At 38.7% G+C, this 18498-nt stretch overlaps 1 protein-coding gene across 5 annotated transcripts in view; it reads left to right on the forward strand.

Annotated features, from left to right (window-relative positions):
• Positions 1–18140, forward strand: part of inpp4b (inositol polyphosphate-4-phosphatase type II B) — a 135526-nt gene extending 117386 nt beyond the window's left edge. For 4 of the 5 annotated variants that reach the window (XM_068727808.1, XM_068727811.1, XM_068727809.1 and 1 more), the window contains 9 exons: positions 78–216; positions 4736–4908; positions 5533–5656; positions 6329–6455; positions 8182–8322; positions 8656–8753; positions 9163–9275; positions 10127–10281; positions 13866–14056. In XM_068727808.1, the coding sequence (XP_068583909.1) occupies positions 78–216; positions 4736–4908; positions 5533–5656; positions 6329–6455; positions 8182–8322; positions 8656–8753; positions 9163–9275; positions 10127–10281; positions 13866–14040 (1245 nt within the window). In that variant the 3' untranslated portion in view covers positions 14041–14056. Of the gene's footprint in view, positions 1–77; positions 217–4735; positions 4909–5532; positions 5657–6328; positions 6456–8181; positions 8323–8655; positions 8754–9162; positions 9276–10126; positions 10282–13865; positions 14057–16345 lie in introns of those variants that run through there. The other variant, XM_068727807.1, reaches the window with a different exon arrangement.
• Positions 18141–18498: the final 358 nt, after the last annotated feature.

An 18498-nucleotide genomic window follows, 5' to 3' on the forward strand; every position in this document is an offset into this window, starting at 1 on the left:
CACAATCTCAGAAAGAGTGAGAAAGATCTAATCAGTGAAGCTGATCTGACTGCTGATTGTATATCTGGCTCTTTTAGGACAGGGTGTGGGCCAACGTGGCCAAATGTCTCAACTGTGTAATCGCCATGGTAGATAAACTCCAGGAAGAAGACAACAGCAAGCAAAACCCAGTCCCTGAGCAGCAGTTAGCTGATGTCATCATCTCACACAACCCTGGTAAATATCTGTTCTTGTGAAGCGCAATCATCAATCAGTGAAACATCTATTAAATGTTGGTATGTTAATGCTGTAAATGGGTGTAATTTTGGCACATAACTGACTCACTGGAAACCCCGTTCTATCATTAGTCTCGTCATCTGATGTTGGCTGGTCAGTATTAAAACTCAATGGAGGCCAACATGAACCTACAAACTGAAGTGTTGGGTGTGACCCACAACAAATCAGAGTTGAGCTCGTCTGGACTTTTTTCAGTGCTTCAGTGAGCTATAAAGTGCAATCATATGTTTCTGTTTCACCTTGTTACATTTCACCTGCCTTTAGCCAGTTCCCTGTGCTATTTAACATGAAGGTTGTATTTTACTGTAAAGGACATCCATCTATCCGTCCCTCCACTTTCTAAACTAAATTGATATAATTGATATAGTTATAAAATCAGCCCTTGAATTTATGTGTTCTTTATTTCTATACAAACATCTGTTTCAGTTTTCTTTTGTTGTTGTTGTCAATTTAGGTAAATTTCTTTAGCTGCGGAATCACAATCTAAAACCAACTTAATGCTTATAATTAATCAAATATACTTAATTTAAACCCATACCTTATGGTTAAAGACCTTTCTAGATAACCCTTACTCCCTTTATACTTCAGAGAGTCTTCCTCCCACAGTCCAGCAGTGCAGCTTAGATTAATTGATGGCTCTAAATTGCCCGTAGGAGTGAATGTGAGCGTGAATGGTCGTCTGTCGCTACTTGTCGGCCCTGCGATAGTCTGGCAACCTGTCCTGAATGTACCCTGTTTCCCCCAATGTCAGCTGGGAACATGGTATCTCAGGAACGTCTGAATGGAAGTTCTTTAAATTTGGCACAAATGTCCACCTGGACTCAAGGATTAACTGATTAGATTTTGGTTGTGAAAGGTCACTGTTACCATGAGGTTGTAACTCTAGATCTCTCTTCAGGTAAACCAATACTGTGAGCCAATTAGCTAATACTAAGCTATTAGCTAATTTTAGCTTAAGAAAACGTTTTGACCCCAAAAATATATTAATCTAAATCAAACACAATTTTACTGAGGGGAAATAACACTGAACAGTCAATGTTTTGGAGTCTTATCTACAACCTGAGTGAGACAAGACTCAACTTAACTCAACTTACAGGCTCCCTGATGTTTAAGCATTTGCAAAATACAAACTTAAATCGTTGCCAGAGAAGTGGATGAAGGCAATATTTGATATGCAGAGCCATTCACTGTTGACCGCAAGCTGCCCAGTCTTCCCTTACGTCCAATGAAATCCTGCCTCAAGCTTGTGTCCAGACAAGTGCCCAGTCTGTTACAACTGCCAACTGGCACACAGAGCTGCAGCATTAGTCTGACCAGGCGACAAGGGGAGACTGTGTGTGTGTGTGTGTGTGTGTGTGTGTGTGTGTGTGTGTGTGTGTCTGTGTGTGTGTGTGTGTGTGTGTGTGTGTGTGTGTGTGTGTGTGTGTGTGTGTGTGTGCGTGCGTGCGTGCGTGCGTGCGTGCGTGCGTGTGTGTGTGTGTGCATGCATTTGTATCATTTTGTGCTTCTGTGTCCATGTGTTTCTGCATGTGTCTATCTGTCCGAATGAGCTGGCAGATAAGAAAAAGGCCATCCACCTGGTGTTCAGTCTGAAAGAGAAGCTCAACCCCCCCGAGCACCTTTATTAAGACGCTGAACAGGCTCAGAGCAAGTGGTCATCTGCCTGTCTAAATACAAACATGGACAGAATAATGAGAGAGGCTTTATCTCCTAGCGGAGACCGGTGAAGCCCGGGCTTCTGATGACAAGACGTTGTGGGGGTTTTGATGTTTGGACAGGTGGGCTGGCAAAGAGATGACAGCTGGAGTTCTGTTTCTCCTTCTCTGTGCAGAGGCGGTATTTGCAGAGTGAGATAAGACATGATTTTTCTGGCATGGGCAAGGCTGATGTGCCATACATTATTGGTGAAATTCAACTGTGCTTTTGTCTGCCTGTGTGTGTGTGTGTGTGTGTGTGTGTGTGTGTGTGTGTGTGTGTGTGTGTGTGTGTGTGTGTGTGTGTGTGTGTGTGTGTCTGTCTGTCCACACTAATCCAGCCCCCCCCCCCAAAAAAAACTTTTAAATGTTGAAGTTGAAACAAATGCACGGTGGGAAACTAGTTCTGCTTATTGCTTAACCAACACTGCCCCCTGTTGGCTTGAGAGCAGATCATCAGTTTTGTATGCAGGAAATGCATATCACCATGAAATGACACTATAGCTGTGTCTCACTTCCCACATACTGTTTCTAAGCAGGTTTTGTGTTTGTAGTGTGACAAAACTAAGTATACTCAAAGAAGTTTGTATGCATACTAAAACTATTTCAGTTTTGAGTGTGTTGTTGATTTACAGTATTTTCTCACCATGGAAAACACAAAGGAAAAATAGAGGAGCATATCAGAGCTACAAGAGTTATTAAATCTTAGATACATGTCAAATCAGTATATTATGACAATTTGCTAGAGTGCATAGTGTATACTCAGTATTGCTATCCAGGGGTACTCAACCACACCCAATTAACTGCTTTTGATTTGAAGAAACTATTTAACTCAACGCTCAACAACCAGGAGATCCATTTAAATCGGCATCAAAAATGTACAATTAATGGGATTGAAGCACTAATGTATTCATTGTCTGCAATGATATATACTGACTGGGTGATTCTTACAGTATTTGTTGTAAACAGCTGGTTAATACCTTATGAAACTTCATATTTGGTTCATTAAATCCCTGCAGCCATCTGAAGCCAACAGGACAGATATGTTGATAAATCATAAACTACTTCTTCTGAATCAACGGCATTTTAACTCGGCCTTGTCTCAGACAAAGAGGACTTTATTAATTTATTTCAAGGCCAGTCAAGACACAACTGCAGGGATATCACTAAATTACCTGTGCATTCTCTGATTAATGTGTTGACATCATTACTGTGATTGGATGTAAATCTCCCTGCTTCAAATGCAACCAATAGCTGACCTCACTTCTAATTTAAAATTGTTGTGACTGTTAAAAGCTGTCACTGGTCCCCGTCCCCCCTTCACAGGCACACCAAGAAAGTCAACGTGTGATAGTAGAGGAAGCTGTGCTTGTCTGGGAGGAGATGTGTGTGTATATATATATATATATATATATATATATATATATATATATATATATATATATATATATATGGCAATAAAAGAGGTGAATAAAGAGGAATCTTAATTTATTTTCTGTGGGAGTTTTTCTGGGAATGGGGATCTTTCCGATCAATTTGAGACTTGTTCTCAACCCCTCAAACCTTGGTCTTGGTCATTACTTGGTCTCGATTTGGGTGGTCTTCTTGACTTTTACACCATTGGTGCTGTTACACATGGCTGTTAACCTCGATTAGATTACATGCAAACAACCCCGGGCTGTTAAAAAACCAAAACACACACACACACACACACACACACACACACACACACACACACACACACACCTTTACACACTTTTTTTTGTGTGTTTATGTGGGACACATGACAAAGTGTTTGATGTTTTATTCTTAAAATGTATGTGTGTCACATCAATTACAATATGATGTAATCATTTAGGACGTAATGTAGTGTAGAATTAGGACTGAAATAGCGTTGAATTAATGCGATCATATAAATTGCTTCAACAAACTATTTTTTTTTTAATGATTTATTTATTTCGTCGGCGATTTCGTTAACTGTTAAAAACCTCACACCATCTGCCTTTGGCTGCAGATTTGTGGTGCTGTGTGTTCATGTTGTGCCACTATCCAGTCAACAATGTCATTTCCTGGAGGAGCATAGAGCTGTTGTTATTATCATACTTCACTGATTGGCACAGCTGTTTTAGAGCTATGACATCAGTGATGTGTATTTATATGTATAATTATCACCACACCTTCCTATAATTCTACTTTACCCCGCCCTTTCCACTTTCCTCTGCTGCACATACTGTACATGTACCAAATTAGCAGGTGTGCTTGGAGACATCCATACAGCCTGTGACCTGCGCTTTTTGTTGTGCTTGTTGGGTCCAAAGTGTTTCCCTTAAGGATACAACAGCACTTAGCAGTAAAAGACATTCACTGATTCAAAGATACAATAGTGATATCATGCATTAGCCAATAATTTGCTTTTGTTCGCTGTGCCTAACAATACAAGAAATCATTTCATGAGTATACTGTGTAAACCAGTTTTATTTCATTTTCATATACAGTTTTATGTGCAGTGTTTTTGTATGTGGGTTCCTCTAGTTAACAGCTGACCTCTGCTTTTCTTTAAACTGCTTGAAGTTTTTTTGCGTTTGTCTTTCCGGTAATTCCTCCCCTTTTTCAAGCAAACATAAAGCGGTTTCACTTTACAGGTAAGCTGTGTGTTGTTTCTGGCTGAGAACTCAAGCGCTAAGACATATTTTAATACAACCACGTCACTAGTGTCATATCTCTGTCTACACCTCCGCCCCTTTTTATCTCATTTTTCTCTGCAGGCGACTGGAGGGAGCAGCTGTGTCCTCTGGTGACCAGGTTAAAGGAATGCGTGATGGAGGTGGTGGAGAAGGCAAAGAGAGCCATGACCTTTGTGCTCCTGCAGGAGGCAGCCTGCAGCATTCCACAGGGCTTCCTCCTCCAACAGAGGCGAGATGTGGTCTTCAGTCAGGCAGTAGGTAGCCACACTGAGCTAATAAACAACTCTTTAGAAGTTGTCAGGGATTTACCTGTGAGAGTTCATCTCTGCAAAACATCCCTAGTAAATGTTTTGATCGTATATGTGCTCTGTTCACGAAACCAATCTCACACAAACTCTTTCAATCTGTAAATTCAAATGTCAAAGAAATACTTTGATATACATTTTTTAGTCCAGCTAGTTGCACTGTAAAGCAGGTTATTGTCTAATCATCTGAGTGCAAACTCGTGCCTAGCTTGTCCAAAAAACAGTAAAACAGTATATTTCATATACACTCAAACTCAAGCTGTCAAGTCAAAATACCTCTTGAAGTGTTATTCATAAACTATCATTTTCCTGTAGAGGTTTACTCCAACAGTTTTCGTTCATTTGACAGATTGTGTATCAAGGTTTTAAATTGCACTGCTTACTTCAACAAACTTTTGTCCTCTTCACCTTTATATTGCAGCTGAAGTATTTCAGACCCTATTGTTGGATTCCCATTTTACATGCATGCAGTTTGTGGCGAGGGCAGTGTGTGCTTAAAAGAGTGTGTGTGTGTGTGTGTGTGTGTGTGTGTGTGTGTGTGTGTGTGTGTGTGTGTGTGTGTGTGATTAACAGCTGGCAGCCCTAGCCTGTGGTTTTGTCATGAGGCTGTATGCAGGAATGCAGGACCAAGGCTTCCTAAGGCAGCTCCACCTGGTTGGCCTGGTGGCCCAGTTTGAGAGTCTGCTCAGCACCTACAGTGAGTACATTTTCAAGAATAAAATCATAACTGGCGACCTCAAAACCTCCACTGAACACAGTTGTTCACTTTCATTTGCTTTCTAGAAAGGAAAAACCTAAAAGAGTGGTTTGGTTTGGTTTGGTTTGGTTTGGTTTGGTTTGGGCGGGCCTGACTAATGTGATGAGTAAGTGTGAAGCTGTAACAAATGAAGTAGCAAGATGATGAGTCACTGCAGTTTTGAAGTACTTCAAAACTGCAGTGACTATATTGTTATGTTTTAAACAACATGTTCCAGGTGAAAGGTTGACCAGAGTGTCACGGATGGATTCTTATCAGATCAAAAGAGACGATGATATGAGTAGATCTATTCTAGTTACCTGCAGGTCCATGATCAAAGTTGTCATTCATGTTAGTTTGCCAAAGCTCATGGTGCAGCTCTCAAGGAAGTGCAATGGACTGGTCAGCAGAATTAACAGCCGGAAGTCATAATGCTTTAACTTTTTATTATGATGAAAACAACGCCTCTGCAGTATAAAATGTGGGCAGTTTCTGAATTATATTCATTATCCAGTTTTAACCCTCTGACATTTAAAAATTTGAGCTGAACTCACCTCATTTTGAAGAACTAAAAAGACATTTGACAAGCAAGGTTTAATTCACTGCTAATATTGTTTTGTTGAACCGATTAAGGTGAGGAGATCGGGATGCTGGAGGACATGGAGGTTGGAGTCTCAGACCTGCAGAGAGTCCTGTTCCAGATTACAGAGGCCAAGACAGACAATCTCAGTGACCTCCAGCCTATAGTGTGTGGCCGACGGTGAGACATCATCTCCTTCTCTGGTTGAATCTAACATGTTCAATTAGCCTCTTGAGTACTACAACCTGTACTAGTACTAGCATAGAACTACTGAGATTATTAGCTACATTATAAGGAACAAGTACAGACAACTGTCCGTTGTAAGTCTCTTGACAAGCATTGATATCAAGCAATTCATTAAATTAACATGTTTGAGTTTTGAGAGTTATTTTACAGGTCCAATCTTTTTTTTATTTGTTAGAAAACACAACCTAACTACACTAATATTGTGTAATTTCCTTAATATTTCTTATTGTCGAAATGCAGCATATGATCATATGAATACATGACTGGAACGTTTTTAAGAAAGTGAGTTTAGTGTGTAAACTTTTATGTTTTTTTCTCTACCAAAGTTTTTAATCTGACGCATCTATCAATATGTGTGTAAGACCTTTTTAGTAACTATAACATGCTGCTTCTCAAGTACTCAGATGGTACTCACTATGTGTCGTGTGTCAGAACATTGTTCCCATATTGCCTGACTTAACAACATTATAGTCACAGACTATTACATTCTCTGCACAATCACTGACTGTATACTCAAACTGTACAACGGTTTCTGTCGATCATTAGCTAATTACAACTGGAGGGAGTTATCGGAGTTGCGGCCAGTTCCTCTTTGACAAGAATCTGTTCTCTAGACTTTCACATAGACAGAAGCCGAGTGTTTTCACAACACCAGGTTATTTTATATACAGTATATGTGTGTGTGTGTGTGTGTGTGTGTGTGTGTGTGTGTGTGTGTGTGTGTGTGTGTGTGTGTGTGTGTGTGTGTGTGTGTGTCATATTCGGTGTACTGAGATAAAAGATAAAATTTGTATTGAACAGTTCCTGTCAGTAGTTACTGTATACGCACTGAAAGTGGTATTGACTAATCTTTCAGGATCAAAAGTGGTTGTCTCTGCTCAGTTTTTGTGCCATTGTATTCCCATGTGCAGCCTGTAAATCAAACTCTAGACCACTGGGCATAAATCTACATGGAGTATTTGTAAATCAAACTCTAGACCACTGGGCATAAATCTACATGGAGTATTTGTAAATCAAACTCTAGACCACTGGGCATAAATCTACATGGAGTATTTGTAAATCAAACTCTAGACCACTGGGCATAAATCTACATGGAGTATTTGTAAATCAAACTCTAGACCACTGGGCATAAATCTACATGGAGTATTTGTAAATCAAACTCTAGACCACTGGGCATAAATCTACATGGAGTATTTGTAAATCACTCCCTGACCATAATTATTGTATGTGTATGATATGTATCTGCCTCTTCAGAGGCAAATTCCTGTAGTGGGTGTGTTTGTTTGTGCACAAAAATGATAGCAAGACTGCAAAAGTGCATTATGGTATGAGCTTTTTGGGGCAAAGAAAGCCCCAAGTGGAAAAATGTGTTAAAAACGCCAAGCAGCAAAGCTCTTCTATACAGCCAGCAATAAGGATGTATGCCAAGTGTGATAAGATGATATTTTTGCCCCACCCTACTCCTTGTCAATCTGTAAGGCAATCTGTCTCACACAATAACGCTCTCTTTCCCTCATGCATACACGCAATCTGTCTCTCTTTGTATAGCTTGCACAGGCCTGCATTAAGGGTCAAATTGCACAACTTCCCAAACTTATCGTGTTCTACAGAATTGCAAAATGTATTGAATTTCTTCTTTTTCTTCTTTCCCTGCATTCAGAGACCACTTTACTGTAGAAGTGCCATTACCAAGACTGGTTTTCCAGACCTTGCCAGAGGAGATCAAGGAGGGCAAGCCTCTACGAGTATTCCCAGTGCTGTTTAACGTGGGCATCAACGAACAGCAAACAATAGCAGAGAGGTACTGCAGTCGTTGTTCACCACAATCTGTTGAACTTAATTGCAAGCGCCAGTGTGGTCATAAACTAATGTGCATGTATTCCAGAAATTAACTTCAATAATCTTTCTGTGCTGGAGATACTCACTCAAATAATTGTTTAAAATGTAACTATGTTGCATTTACTTATGTTAACTGGTTGAAAATGTTTAGGTATTCTCTTTTTGAAAAAGCAACTTTTTTCATGTTTTATAACCTTCTTTTTCAACTGAACGCAGCATTCACCGCTTGGCACATTTTCTTGAGCATCTTGGTGATGCTGCACCATAACCGTCCTTATTCTCTTCATCCTCTTAGGTTCGGAGATATCTCTTTACAAGAAAGAATAAACCAGAGGAACTTTGAGATGTTAGAGGCCTATTACAAATCATTAAGTGAAAAGGTGCCACTAGAATGTAAGTGCACAAATGTTTCATTTATTTTACCAAAATGAAATACTAGAACTTGTGTTCCACTGCTGCAGCAAAGTGACTCATGTGCAGTTACAACGATGTGAGGAGGAAAGCAGTATTGGCAAATCATTGTTTGAAACTGTTTTAGTATGCATTGAGTATCTTAAGGAGTATACTACACCAGGACAATTTATACAGTGTCACTTTATCAGTTAGAAAGTCTAGGAATGTAATTTTCTTCAACAAAATGTGTTGAGTGATTTGTTTCCTTTTGTCTACTGACACACATCAATCCATCAGAACCTGCATTCAGCTCTGAGTGGCAGCCTGTACTCAAACTTGTATTTTCACCAGAGCAAAGCAAGAAACAGAGCCACTCACTTAGAATGTGTTTTGTGCTTTGTATGAATAGGTCTACCATGTTTTCAGACACAGACTGACATAAAAGAATTACTTGAAACCCTGGGCCAGAATGTAGTTACAAAGAAGAGAAAGAATGTGGAGATACTTTGGATTGCTGGAACGGTGAGCAGTGTTTTTTTTGTGACTTCACATCATTGTCAAGGAAGACTCTTTTTTCTGAACCACATAAATAAACTTCCTAGCTTGGTAACTGTGATCTGTAAACACTACGTATCGTAGTATTACGTTTTTGATATATTGATATTTCGTGTGCTTTAATGGGAGCCAAACAAAAAGTAACTGCCTGAGTATGATAGATTGACTTTGGAAGACGATACTGTATAGACACTGACCTTTTACCTGGTATTCATCATCTGTGAATGAATTGTTTAACAGCGCTTGTGATTCACAGAAGTCTGTTAAACAAGACTAAGAATCTACAGCCATGTTAGCGGCTCTGTGCTGATGTTCAGGTGGAAATGTGTTTACCATGTTCATCTTCTTAATTGAATGTGTTATCATGCTAATATTTTCTAATAAGCACAAAATACAAAGTTCTGCTGAGGCTGATGAAACCAAAGTATAACAGACAGAGAATCACCCAAGTTATTAAAGTTTATCTTCTGCGGATGACGAATGTCTCTACAAAGTTGTGTGGCAATCAATCTAATAGTTGTTGAGACATTTCTTTTTTTAAGCTATGTTTTAGAGTTTTTTTCTATTTATTAGACAAGACAATGAGATTACTATCTTCTCAAGGTTCTAATATGTACAGAAAGAATATTGTAAAGTAACAAAAAAACAACAACACAACATGTGTTTCAGCACATAAGACCACAATCGTTAATTAGATTTAAATGTAAAACAAGGCAAAGATTTTCAATTTGAGTCATTATTACTGACAAAAAAAGAACAATTTGCTTTTGGTGATGCATGGAAACATTACGTGCGTTTTTCTTTCCACTTCCCTCCAGATCTGCCGAAGGTTAAATGGCATCAGGTTTACCAGCTGTAAAAGTGCCAAAGACCGGACATCCATGTCTGTCACATTAGAGCAGTGTGCCCTCCTACGTGACGAACACCAGCTCAGCAAGGATTTCTTCATCCGTGCTCTGGACTGTATGCGGAGGTAAGACAGCAATAGAAGATACTATAAACTATTATGGGTGCAAGTTATTATTCCAACCAATCCCAAACGTGTTGCATTTAAAAAGTCAATCATCCAAATGACATGAAGAAATAGTTCTCTATTTTGACTCAGTAATATGTAGCCGTGCAGATAGTTTTGGTTTTATTTGGTCAAATAAAATCTCAGATATGTGTCTCGGAGATTTCCGCCACTACCCCCAATGATCAAAACTAAGAAAAACATGTAACAACTTCAGTAGCAGCTTGTCTCTCCAGAGAAACTGTTTGGGTTACTCTTAATAGTTCCTATGAAAGCGATTGTCAATGAGATCTACGGATTATCTTGAGTAACAAGGTTGTTGTGTCTGGAAAGACACAATCTTGGGTTTTGAAATTGGTGGATTTTAAGTGTTCCGAAGAGCACAAATAAAATACCATTCACTTTAACTGCATTGGGTTGTCAGCAGAGTATTCAACGTAGATATCTCAAAATCTCTGCTCGCAAAACTGAAACTAACAGCATGGCTAGATTCTACAAGAGGCAAGTGATAGAACTGTGCGTGATCTGACCTTTTGAGCCAGCAACGCCGAAGATTTAGCAGTTGCATTCTTTAACACTTGAAAAGACGTGATTACAAACGTCTGGTTAAAGAATACCCTGCACCCACAACAAATGTTACATGAGTCAAAGCTGACGGCATCATTGCACACATGAAAGACATTTTGTCTCCACCATCGCCTCCCATCTTATCATCGTTGGATGTGCCAGTGTAAACATCATGTGTTCCCTCCACCATCACCGCCTTCCCTCACACATTCAAAGGCAACCATGCATGTTCCTATCAGGGCTGCAGGGACACTGCTGCCTTTAATGTTTGTACGTGCCAGCAGGGTAAACATCTGCATCTGTCTAAATCCGATAAGTTCTAACTTTAGACATTTTTTAAGGCCGTCGGTGAAGTGCACATCTGAAATGCCTGTGGTAATGACCTGTACAGGCCAGCTGATGGCAGTTGTGTTAGATGAATAAGTGGACAGGGCATTACATGACCAAATACACAAATAACAACAACTGGCCACAACTCAATCACTCAACATATTCTACAACTAATCTGGATCAGAAATTGGTGTAAAGTAAAAAGATAGGGTGATTAAAGTAATAATCTTGAAAACTGTTCAATCACAGAAGAAGTTAAGACAATAGTGATTGAGCCTGTGGCCCACTGATGAAAGTATTTCAATATCTAGTCATTTGCAGTATTACAAACTGGAGGTCTGTGGTGACATTCCCGGAACAAATGCTGTATTGCCGTTTCTCTCCATTGTATACACACACAAAATGGAACTATGCTCACAGTTCTGAAAATGTGAAGCTCACTTAGCAACAAACAGACTCCAGACTGTTAAACTCTAAGCACAGTTCAAGTGTTTTCACTCATGTGGAAATTCATAGTCAACCAGGATGAAAATCTTAAGGATTGCCACTTTGAATAAGCTCATCCTAAATCATACGTACATAATAATGTGTTTTTATGAAGTAAGTTAGCAAGTTAATGAAATTAATACATTAAGCCGATGAGACGAACATTTGCTGGTGTGATGTAAAACATCAAGTTGTACAATGAACAGCACAGTAAGCAACTTAACAAACCTTAACAATATTATATCTCTAGGGTCGTGGGTGTCGAAGGGTTTACGGATTAGAAACATTGTTACAGTCAACACACTCAATTAATAAGTCTTCACCCAACCAAATGGTTGATACATCACTAACAATACAGTTTTGGGCAAGTGTAGTTGAAATATACAAAAATGAATGCATACTGCATGCTACTCAACTTTGTGAAAAGTTCATCAGATCTCCTCATATAAAGTAGAATGCATAACCAATTTGTAGAATATTGTAAATTGATTCAACCTTAAAAAATAAAGTGATCCTGGTAATTGCATTAATGTGGGCACATCTAATAATGTTAAGTAGATTATAGTAAGGATCTTGTAACACAAAAACATTCCTCTAAATGTATGTGTAGCAGACTATTATTACCCCTTTGTGATGTCGAAAGAATTTGAACACTTGCCGCAGAGCTCCCATAGGGGAATGAAACAGCAGTAGATCACTGCCTTACTACAGATGCTGCATTCAAACAGTAGCTCAGTGTTTGAATACAGCACCTACAGTAATACGTTAAACTTACTAAAAATACGTGCTTTAGGTTTTCTCAATGGAATTTTTTATAAATGCATGATGGTGGTAGGTCTATATCTATATCTAAGCTTAATGTTTTTAAATTAATAAAACATAACTAGATCTATCTGTATGGTCAAGTGGTTAAAACAGCACTAACATCAGTGTATTTATCATGATTTAAGGCACCGTCGTTTGAGTTTGTTGGGTCACATCTTGTCTGGTTGATAATGCCGGTGCGATCTAACGTCATCACTTTAGTAAGTGATATATCTGCTTTCCCCTCAACCTGATGCTTATTCTGCACAGGAAAGACAATGAGGTGAAACAACTGCACAAACGTGACAATAGAAATATGCTAATTTGCTTTAATTTTCACGGGTGGAAACTGCAACGTTAGCAGGTATATGAGTCAACTGTGCTTGTTGTAGTCAAAGGAAGCTGAGATTTCTTCTCATATTTGTCTGTTTATTGATTTTGGTTTGATGTTTGTTTTGAATAAGAATAAGGAAGGCTGATGCTGCTGACAAGTCAAGCTGGACCGGTTGTTCACCCATCCATGATATAAGTGGCTACAGCAGCATTTTGACAGACGTGTTTTACTGTACATGATAAGAACTTTGATGTCAGGAAGTGTATACTTTACACAACCTACTGGTTTGTACTTGTAGCTTTAAGGTATTTGACTGGATGGTATTTGGCTATTTGGATGGTGTTACACTGTTTCTACCTTCAGGCATGTTGTTGTCTGTCTTTTCCTAGTTTCATTATCCACACAGCCTAAAGATCATACAAATGAATGAATGTCTAACATGGACATTCTGCGCTTGTTAAAAGTTATTGTATAGCTCAAAAGGGAGCAGTTTCACTCTTTAATAATTATCTTTTGCCCAAAGTGACAGTGAGTTAAGTCTCTCATAAACAAAGTGTGAATCAAGTGAAATTCTATCCAAAAGGAAATCAAAGTGTCACGTTACCTGTTACTCCGTGACCATAAACAATGAGTCTTCCGCTCTAGACAATTCAGCTGGATCAGATGTAATGAAAACACATTCTACATAAAACTTTCACTAAAAAATGTGCATAAAACTGCATGCCTCCTCTCTCCATCCTCTGCCAACCAAGTCATTTCATTATGCGGCTTAACATGCAGCTCTTCGTGAGTCTGTTTCTCACATTTCTGCTCCGTTCATCAATGCTTGCTTGTCTGTGGCTCTTTGAGGCAAAGTCTGTACTAATGGCTCTGTGTCTAAGTGGGCCTTCTGGTACCAGCCTGGTATGATCTCTCAAGTGATCAATCTGTGCTAGAAGTCCCACTTAGACAGCATCTAGACTGCACTAACACCACCGGTTTTTGATCTGTTCGTTCTGTTTCACTCTGATGGGCGCCCCTGCAGTCGGCTGACCCAGGGAGACATTGGGCAGTGGGAGGACCCTGAGGCTGGCGCCGTGACAGAGAACAAACCAGCGTCACGACACTTTTACCCCATTGCCCTGCTGCTCGTTAGCTCGCACTTACTGGTTGTGTGGCTCATTTTAAGTCTTGTTTTTCTGCTTGCAAAATATCAATAAATTGCTGACAATGCCATCTCTACTCACTCCTTTTTCTGTGTTTGCTGGTTATTCTTTGTTGAGGGGTGGTAGTGGGATCTGACAGACTTTCTCAAAGAAAGTTAATCAGCGCGAGTGATTTCATATCAACATCAAGCTGTGAGGTGTTAACCCCTGATTAGCAGCGAAGGATTGGGAAAAATCTATTTCAATCAGATAATATCAAGTTAAATAACCAGCAATTAAATGTTTACTCTTTCTTGATTTGCAAGGAATCTTTTCTGACAAGCGTTAAGTCAGTCCTTAATATCTGACAAGAACAAACTTTATTTAGACTAATGTTAAAGCTAGGCTCACGCTAACTGGATATCAATATACACTGTTTATATTAACTCGCAGACATCTTCATTTTTTCATTGATGTGTGTTTAATAGTTTTTGAAAAACAATGTATTTTTTTTTTTTTTTTTTACCATCATGGTGTGCTCTGTGTATCTGTGTGAGTGTAGCTATTGGCTGACTTCCACACACAGTGTCAGAGAGAGCTCAACACACTGCAGCTTGAGAAAACAAGCAGATTTAAGTATTAGGATAGTAGCTTTCATTGTTTTGGCTCCAGCACACTGGATTCCCCACACTGTTGTGTGGAAATGAGGATAGACATCTTTAAAAGTGCTCATGTCAAAACTGTCATAAACTTTTATTACAGCAATTTATGCAGTGTGGAAGAGCAAATATTAGCTATTAGCTATCCTTATAAGGAAGTTAAGTGTTCCCAGAGGCAGCTTCACTAGAACAAACAGAGGTTCACTTCCTTAATTAAGAGTGAATCCGTTACAGTTATCGGAATCCTGGAGGGCAGCTTGTTTGTAATTTGTCTGGAAATCTAACTGTCTGGCTCTTGCCCAACACCAAATAGTGCTTTCAAACAGAAACATAATTTTTGATATAGCACTGAATCATTGGAGGACATGAGTGAATGCAGTGTTACTGCACTTGAAGGTAGTTTTTGGGATTCATGTGAACTATTTTTGACTCTAAAGGAGAACATTTTTTAATACAAAATGATCTGATGCTCTTTCTCTCACATAATCCTCTTCACTGTTCATGTTGGCTAATCAACGGATCTGTCGTTGTTCAGGTGAAGGAAGAACAAATTCTTAGTGAAAATAGGCTTAGAGGAAAAGTCAGTCTGACATTGACGGGCTGAAAATAAAGGAGTCATACAAAGACTGCAAACAGTTATGTTATATATTACACCATGGCCCCTGATAATTCAGGATTCTGATTTGTTGAATGTTAAACAGTGACACTTATGACCCAAGTGTTTAGGATCACACCAGCAGTGATGCTGCTGTAGCAGCCGGTAATAGATATCTGCTCAGTGAGAACCAAGCAAGTTTAAATTCAACTATGTTCTATATTTGCGTGAATCTGGACGTCTAAATCACTACTTCCGGCACCCTTGCTTTGACCACACCCATCTTCCAACTTAACCTTCATTTTGATGTCAGCTACACATCTGTAAAGTTTCGTGACTGCATCTTGCACCGTTGCGCCACTTTTGCGGCCACAAAAATCTGTCCGCAGACACGCACAGACTCACAAAGTGAAAACAATACCAGCGTTGCTGTCGCTGCTGGTAACGACATGGAGAAGTCGCAGGTAAGAGTTAGGGAAAGAGAGAGGGAGGCAGGGAGGGAGAGCTTGCCACATAACGTTATCTCTGCTGCACCAACGATTCCAATAATATTGCGTGGCACAATTCTCTACTACAACTACTAAATGGCCCGTGTGACATTTTCTCATCTGCGGTTTCCAAGGTCAGGAATTAACAAAACTTGAGTATAATCAAGCTCAATGGTTTGAAACTTGAACCATACCAAACACAGTTGATCAGAAGTTATGAGTGGCAACAGTGGCGGTCTGAGGAGATCTCTGCAGAGATGTGATTATGTAATTTATGACTGATCCACAGTCACTTTACCATAATACATAATGGAACAGCACAATTGTAAGCTGTTTTATTATGTGCCTTGTTTTTACTACACCAGCTAGACAGCTATGAAATAGTGTTATCAGCATGTATTCGCATGTATTCATTTTAATTTTTTTTATGTTATTCAACAAACAAATACTTAATTCAATAAGAACACAATTTAGTATTTTGGAATGTCATCTTGTTTAGGGACTAAATTAAATCATATTTTGTGTCTATCATGAGAAACCTAATTTAATAACTCATTCATGTTTACTTTTTTGTTTTCCTTTCTTTTCTTTTACTCATTCCCTTTTTTCCTTTTTTTCCTTTTTTTTTTGATCACCAGAGAAGGATGTCGGATTGAGAACGTTCAAAAGAATATTAGATGCAGGAAATATGCCTTCAACATGTTGCAGCTGATGGCCTTTCCCAAGTGCTACCGACCACCGGAGGGGACCTACGGTAAAGTTGACTCTTGAGGACCTAAGCCACAGTCATTGTGTGTTACCCCAGTTTTAAATATGACAGCTGGTTAAAATGTTTTATTGTTTGTAACCCAAAAAAAACATGGCTGGATTTAATATTTTGCTGATTCGCTTTGGGTTGGATGTGCTCATCGATTTCCAAGCTGGATTTGCCAAACATGTTATTTGTAAAATAAATGCACTTTCCGTTATTGCCTTGTTTTATTTTTCATGGCCTAAGCAGTGACGAGTGGTGCAACGGTGTGGGCAAACCACAGTTTGTAGATAATCTTTGTGCGGATGTACAGAGAGTAATCTTTCTCTAGATCAGGGGTCTTCAACTTTTTCAGGTCAAGGACCCCCTATATTGTATAAAATTGTGTTTTATATTAAACTGGGCCTAGTGCCATGTATAAACATACCTTGTTATTGTGCATTTAATACCAAGCTATTCAAATAATACACAGGTTCATATATTCATGTTTTTATTTTAAACATGTGCAAGGTACAGTGAGTAGCGTGGCCGTGCCACTGCCATTTAGAAACATACCATGCATGATAATCATGCATACAAGCTATTCAAATTGACATTTTTATTTTAAACATAAATGTGGAAACAAAAATGAGTGATGGCCTATTAGTATGACTGCTATGCATAAACATACCTGTTATCTTGCATACAATACTGAACTATTAAAATAATGGACAGATTCATGTTTGGGGGAACATTTTAAAAAATGAAAAATTGATTGTTGATTGTCTAACCAACCAAAAACTTCATGACCCCCCTGCAGTACTTCCGCGGACCCCCTAGGGGTTGCGGACCCCCTGTTGAAGACCTCTGCTCTAGACTTTAAGCAGTTCAACCAGCATTTGTGTGCATGAAGAATTCCCCTCTTGCTAAAATGAAATGTGTGTGTGTGTGTGTGTGTGTGTGTGTGTGTGTGTGTGTGTGTGTGTGTGTGTGTGTGTGTGTGTGACAACATAGTATTAGCTCAAAGGTCCACTTATTATCTTTTCTGAGCGAGCTCCATTCACTGACAGTGAGCTTAAGTTAAAAGCTTTTTTTTATTTTTAGTTTATTAAGGGGACCTTTGAATCGAGGCAATAGTTTGTTGAATACACTGTTCCTAAGGCCAAGAATGAACTTACATGCTACAGTGATTTTTGTGGTAGAAATACTACTCTCCCCAATTACTTGGAAATAAACTGTTTGTAGCCTCATTCAATGTTTGGATGTTCTGAGTTGTACATGATGAAGTGCAAGATTTCTGCAGTTCTTGAGCAATTGTTATCTACTTTTTTATGTGATCACATATCGAGGTCCAAACATTGCCTATATTGTTTTTGACTGATGCAGATGTATTTTCCATTAATTTGTAATAAGTAACATACCAGTATTTTAAGGCATATGTTAAATCCTGTTTCCTAACTCATCTTATTGAGCTTTTTCCATAATATTTTTCATATCTCAAGGTACAGGCCATAATGACGATATTGGACCAGCGTTTCTGAATGCGATATATCAAATTCAATTATTTATTTTTGTATTCTAAAAGGATTTTATACTCTAAGGGTGAATACCTTGGACTTTAATGCATGTTTGTTGTATTAAACATTGGACATTTACAATTGTCTATTGTATTGAAATGAAATAAAAGAAGGGATTGATGTGGATATGTGTGATTGTATAATGATGACTGTGTGATGTTTTACATACTGTTTACATTTAAAATCACAAGTGTGCATTTAATTGAAGTAAACTGCTACAGTCATAAGTGCAGTCTACACAAGTCATAATTTAAACCATGTGTTGTGCAACCATGTGCATTAAACGCATTCCAAACGTGCAAGATACATTCAAGTAATGCACTCAAATAGATGACAGGATTGTATCATCTTTGGCTGGATAAAATAAAGATTATTTATAAAATGTTGTATCTGAAATAAACCCAAACACTTAATTGAACAAATCTTTAGATTTTGAGTATCAAGTACCTACCGCCTGTAGTCTTAAAAAGGTGGCTTGCTCCTT

Source organism: Cebidichthys violaceus, unplaced genomic scaffold (genome assembly GCF_023349555.1).
Source record: "Cebidichthys violaceus isolate CVI_PGR_0920_01 unplaced genomic scaffold, fCebVio1.0.p SCAF_4, whole genome shotgun sequence".
Lineage (NCBI taxonomy): Eukaryota > Metazoa > Chordata > Actinopteri > Perciformes > Stichaeidae > Cebidichthys > Cebidichthys violaceus.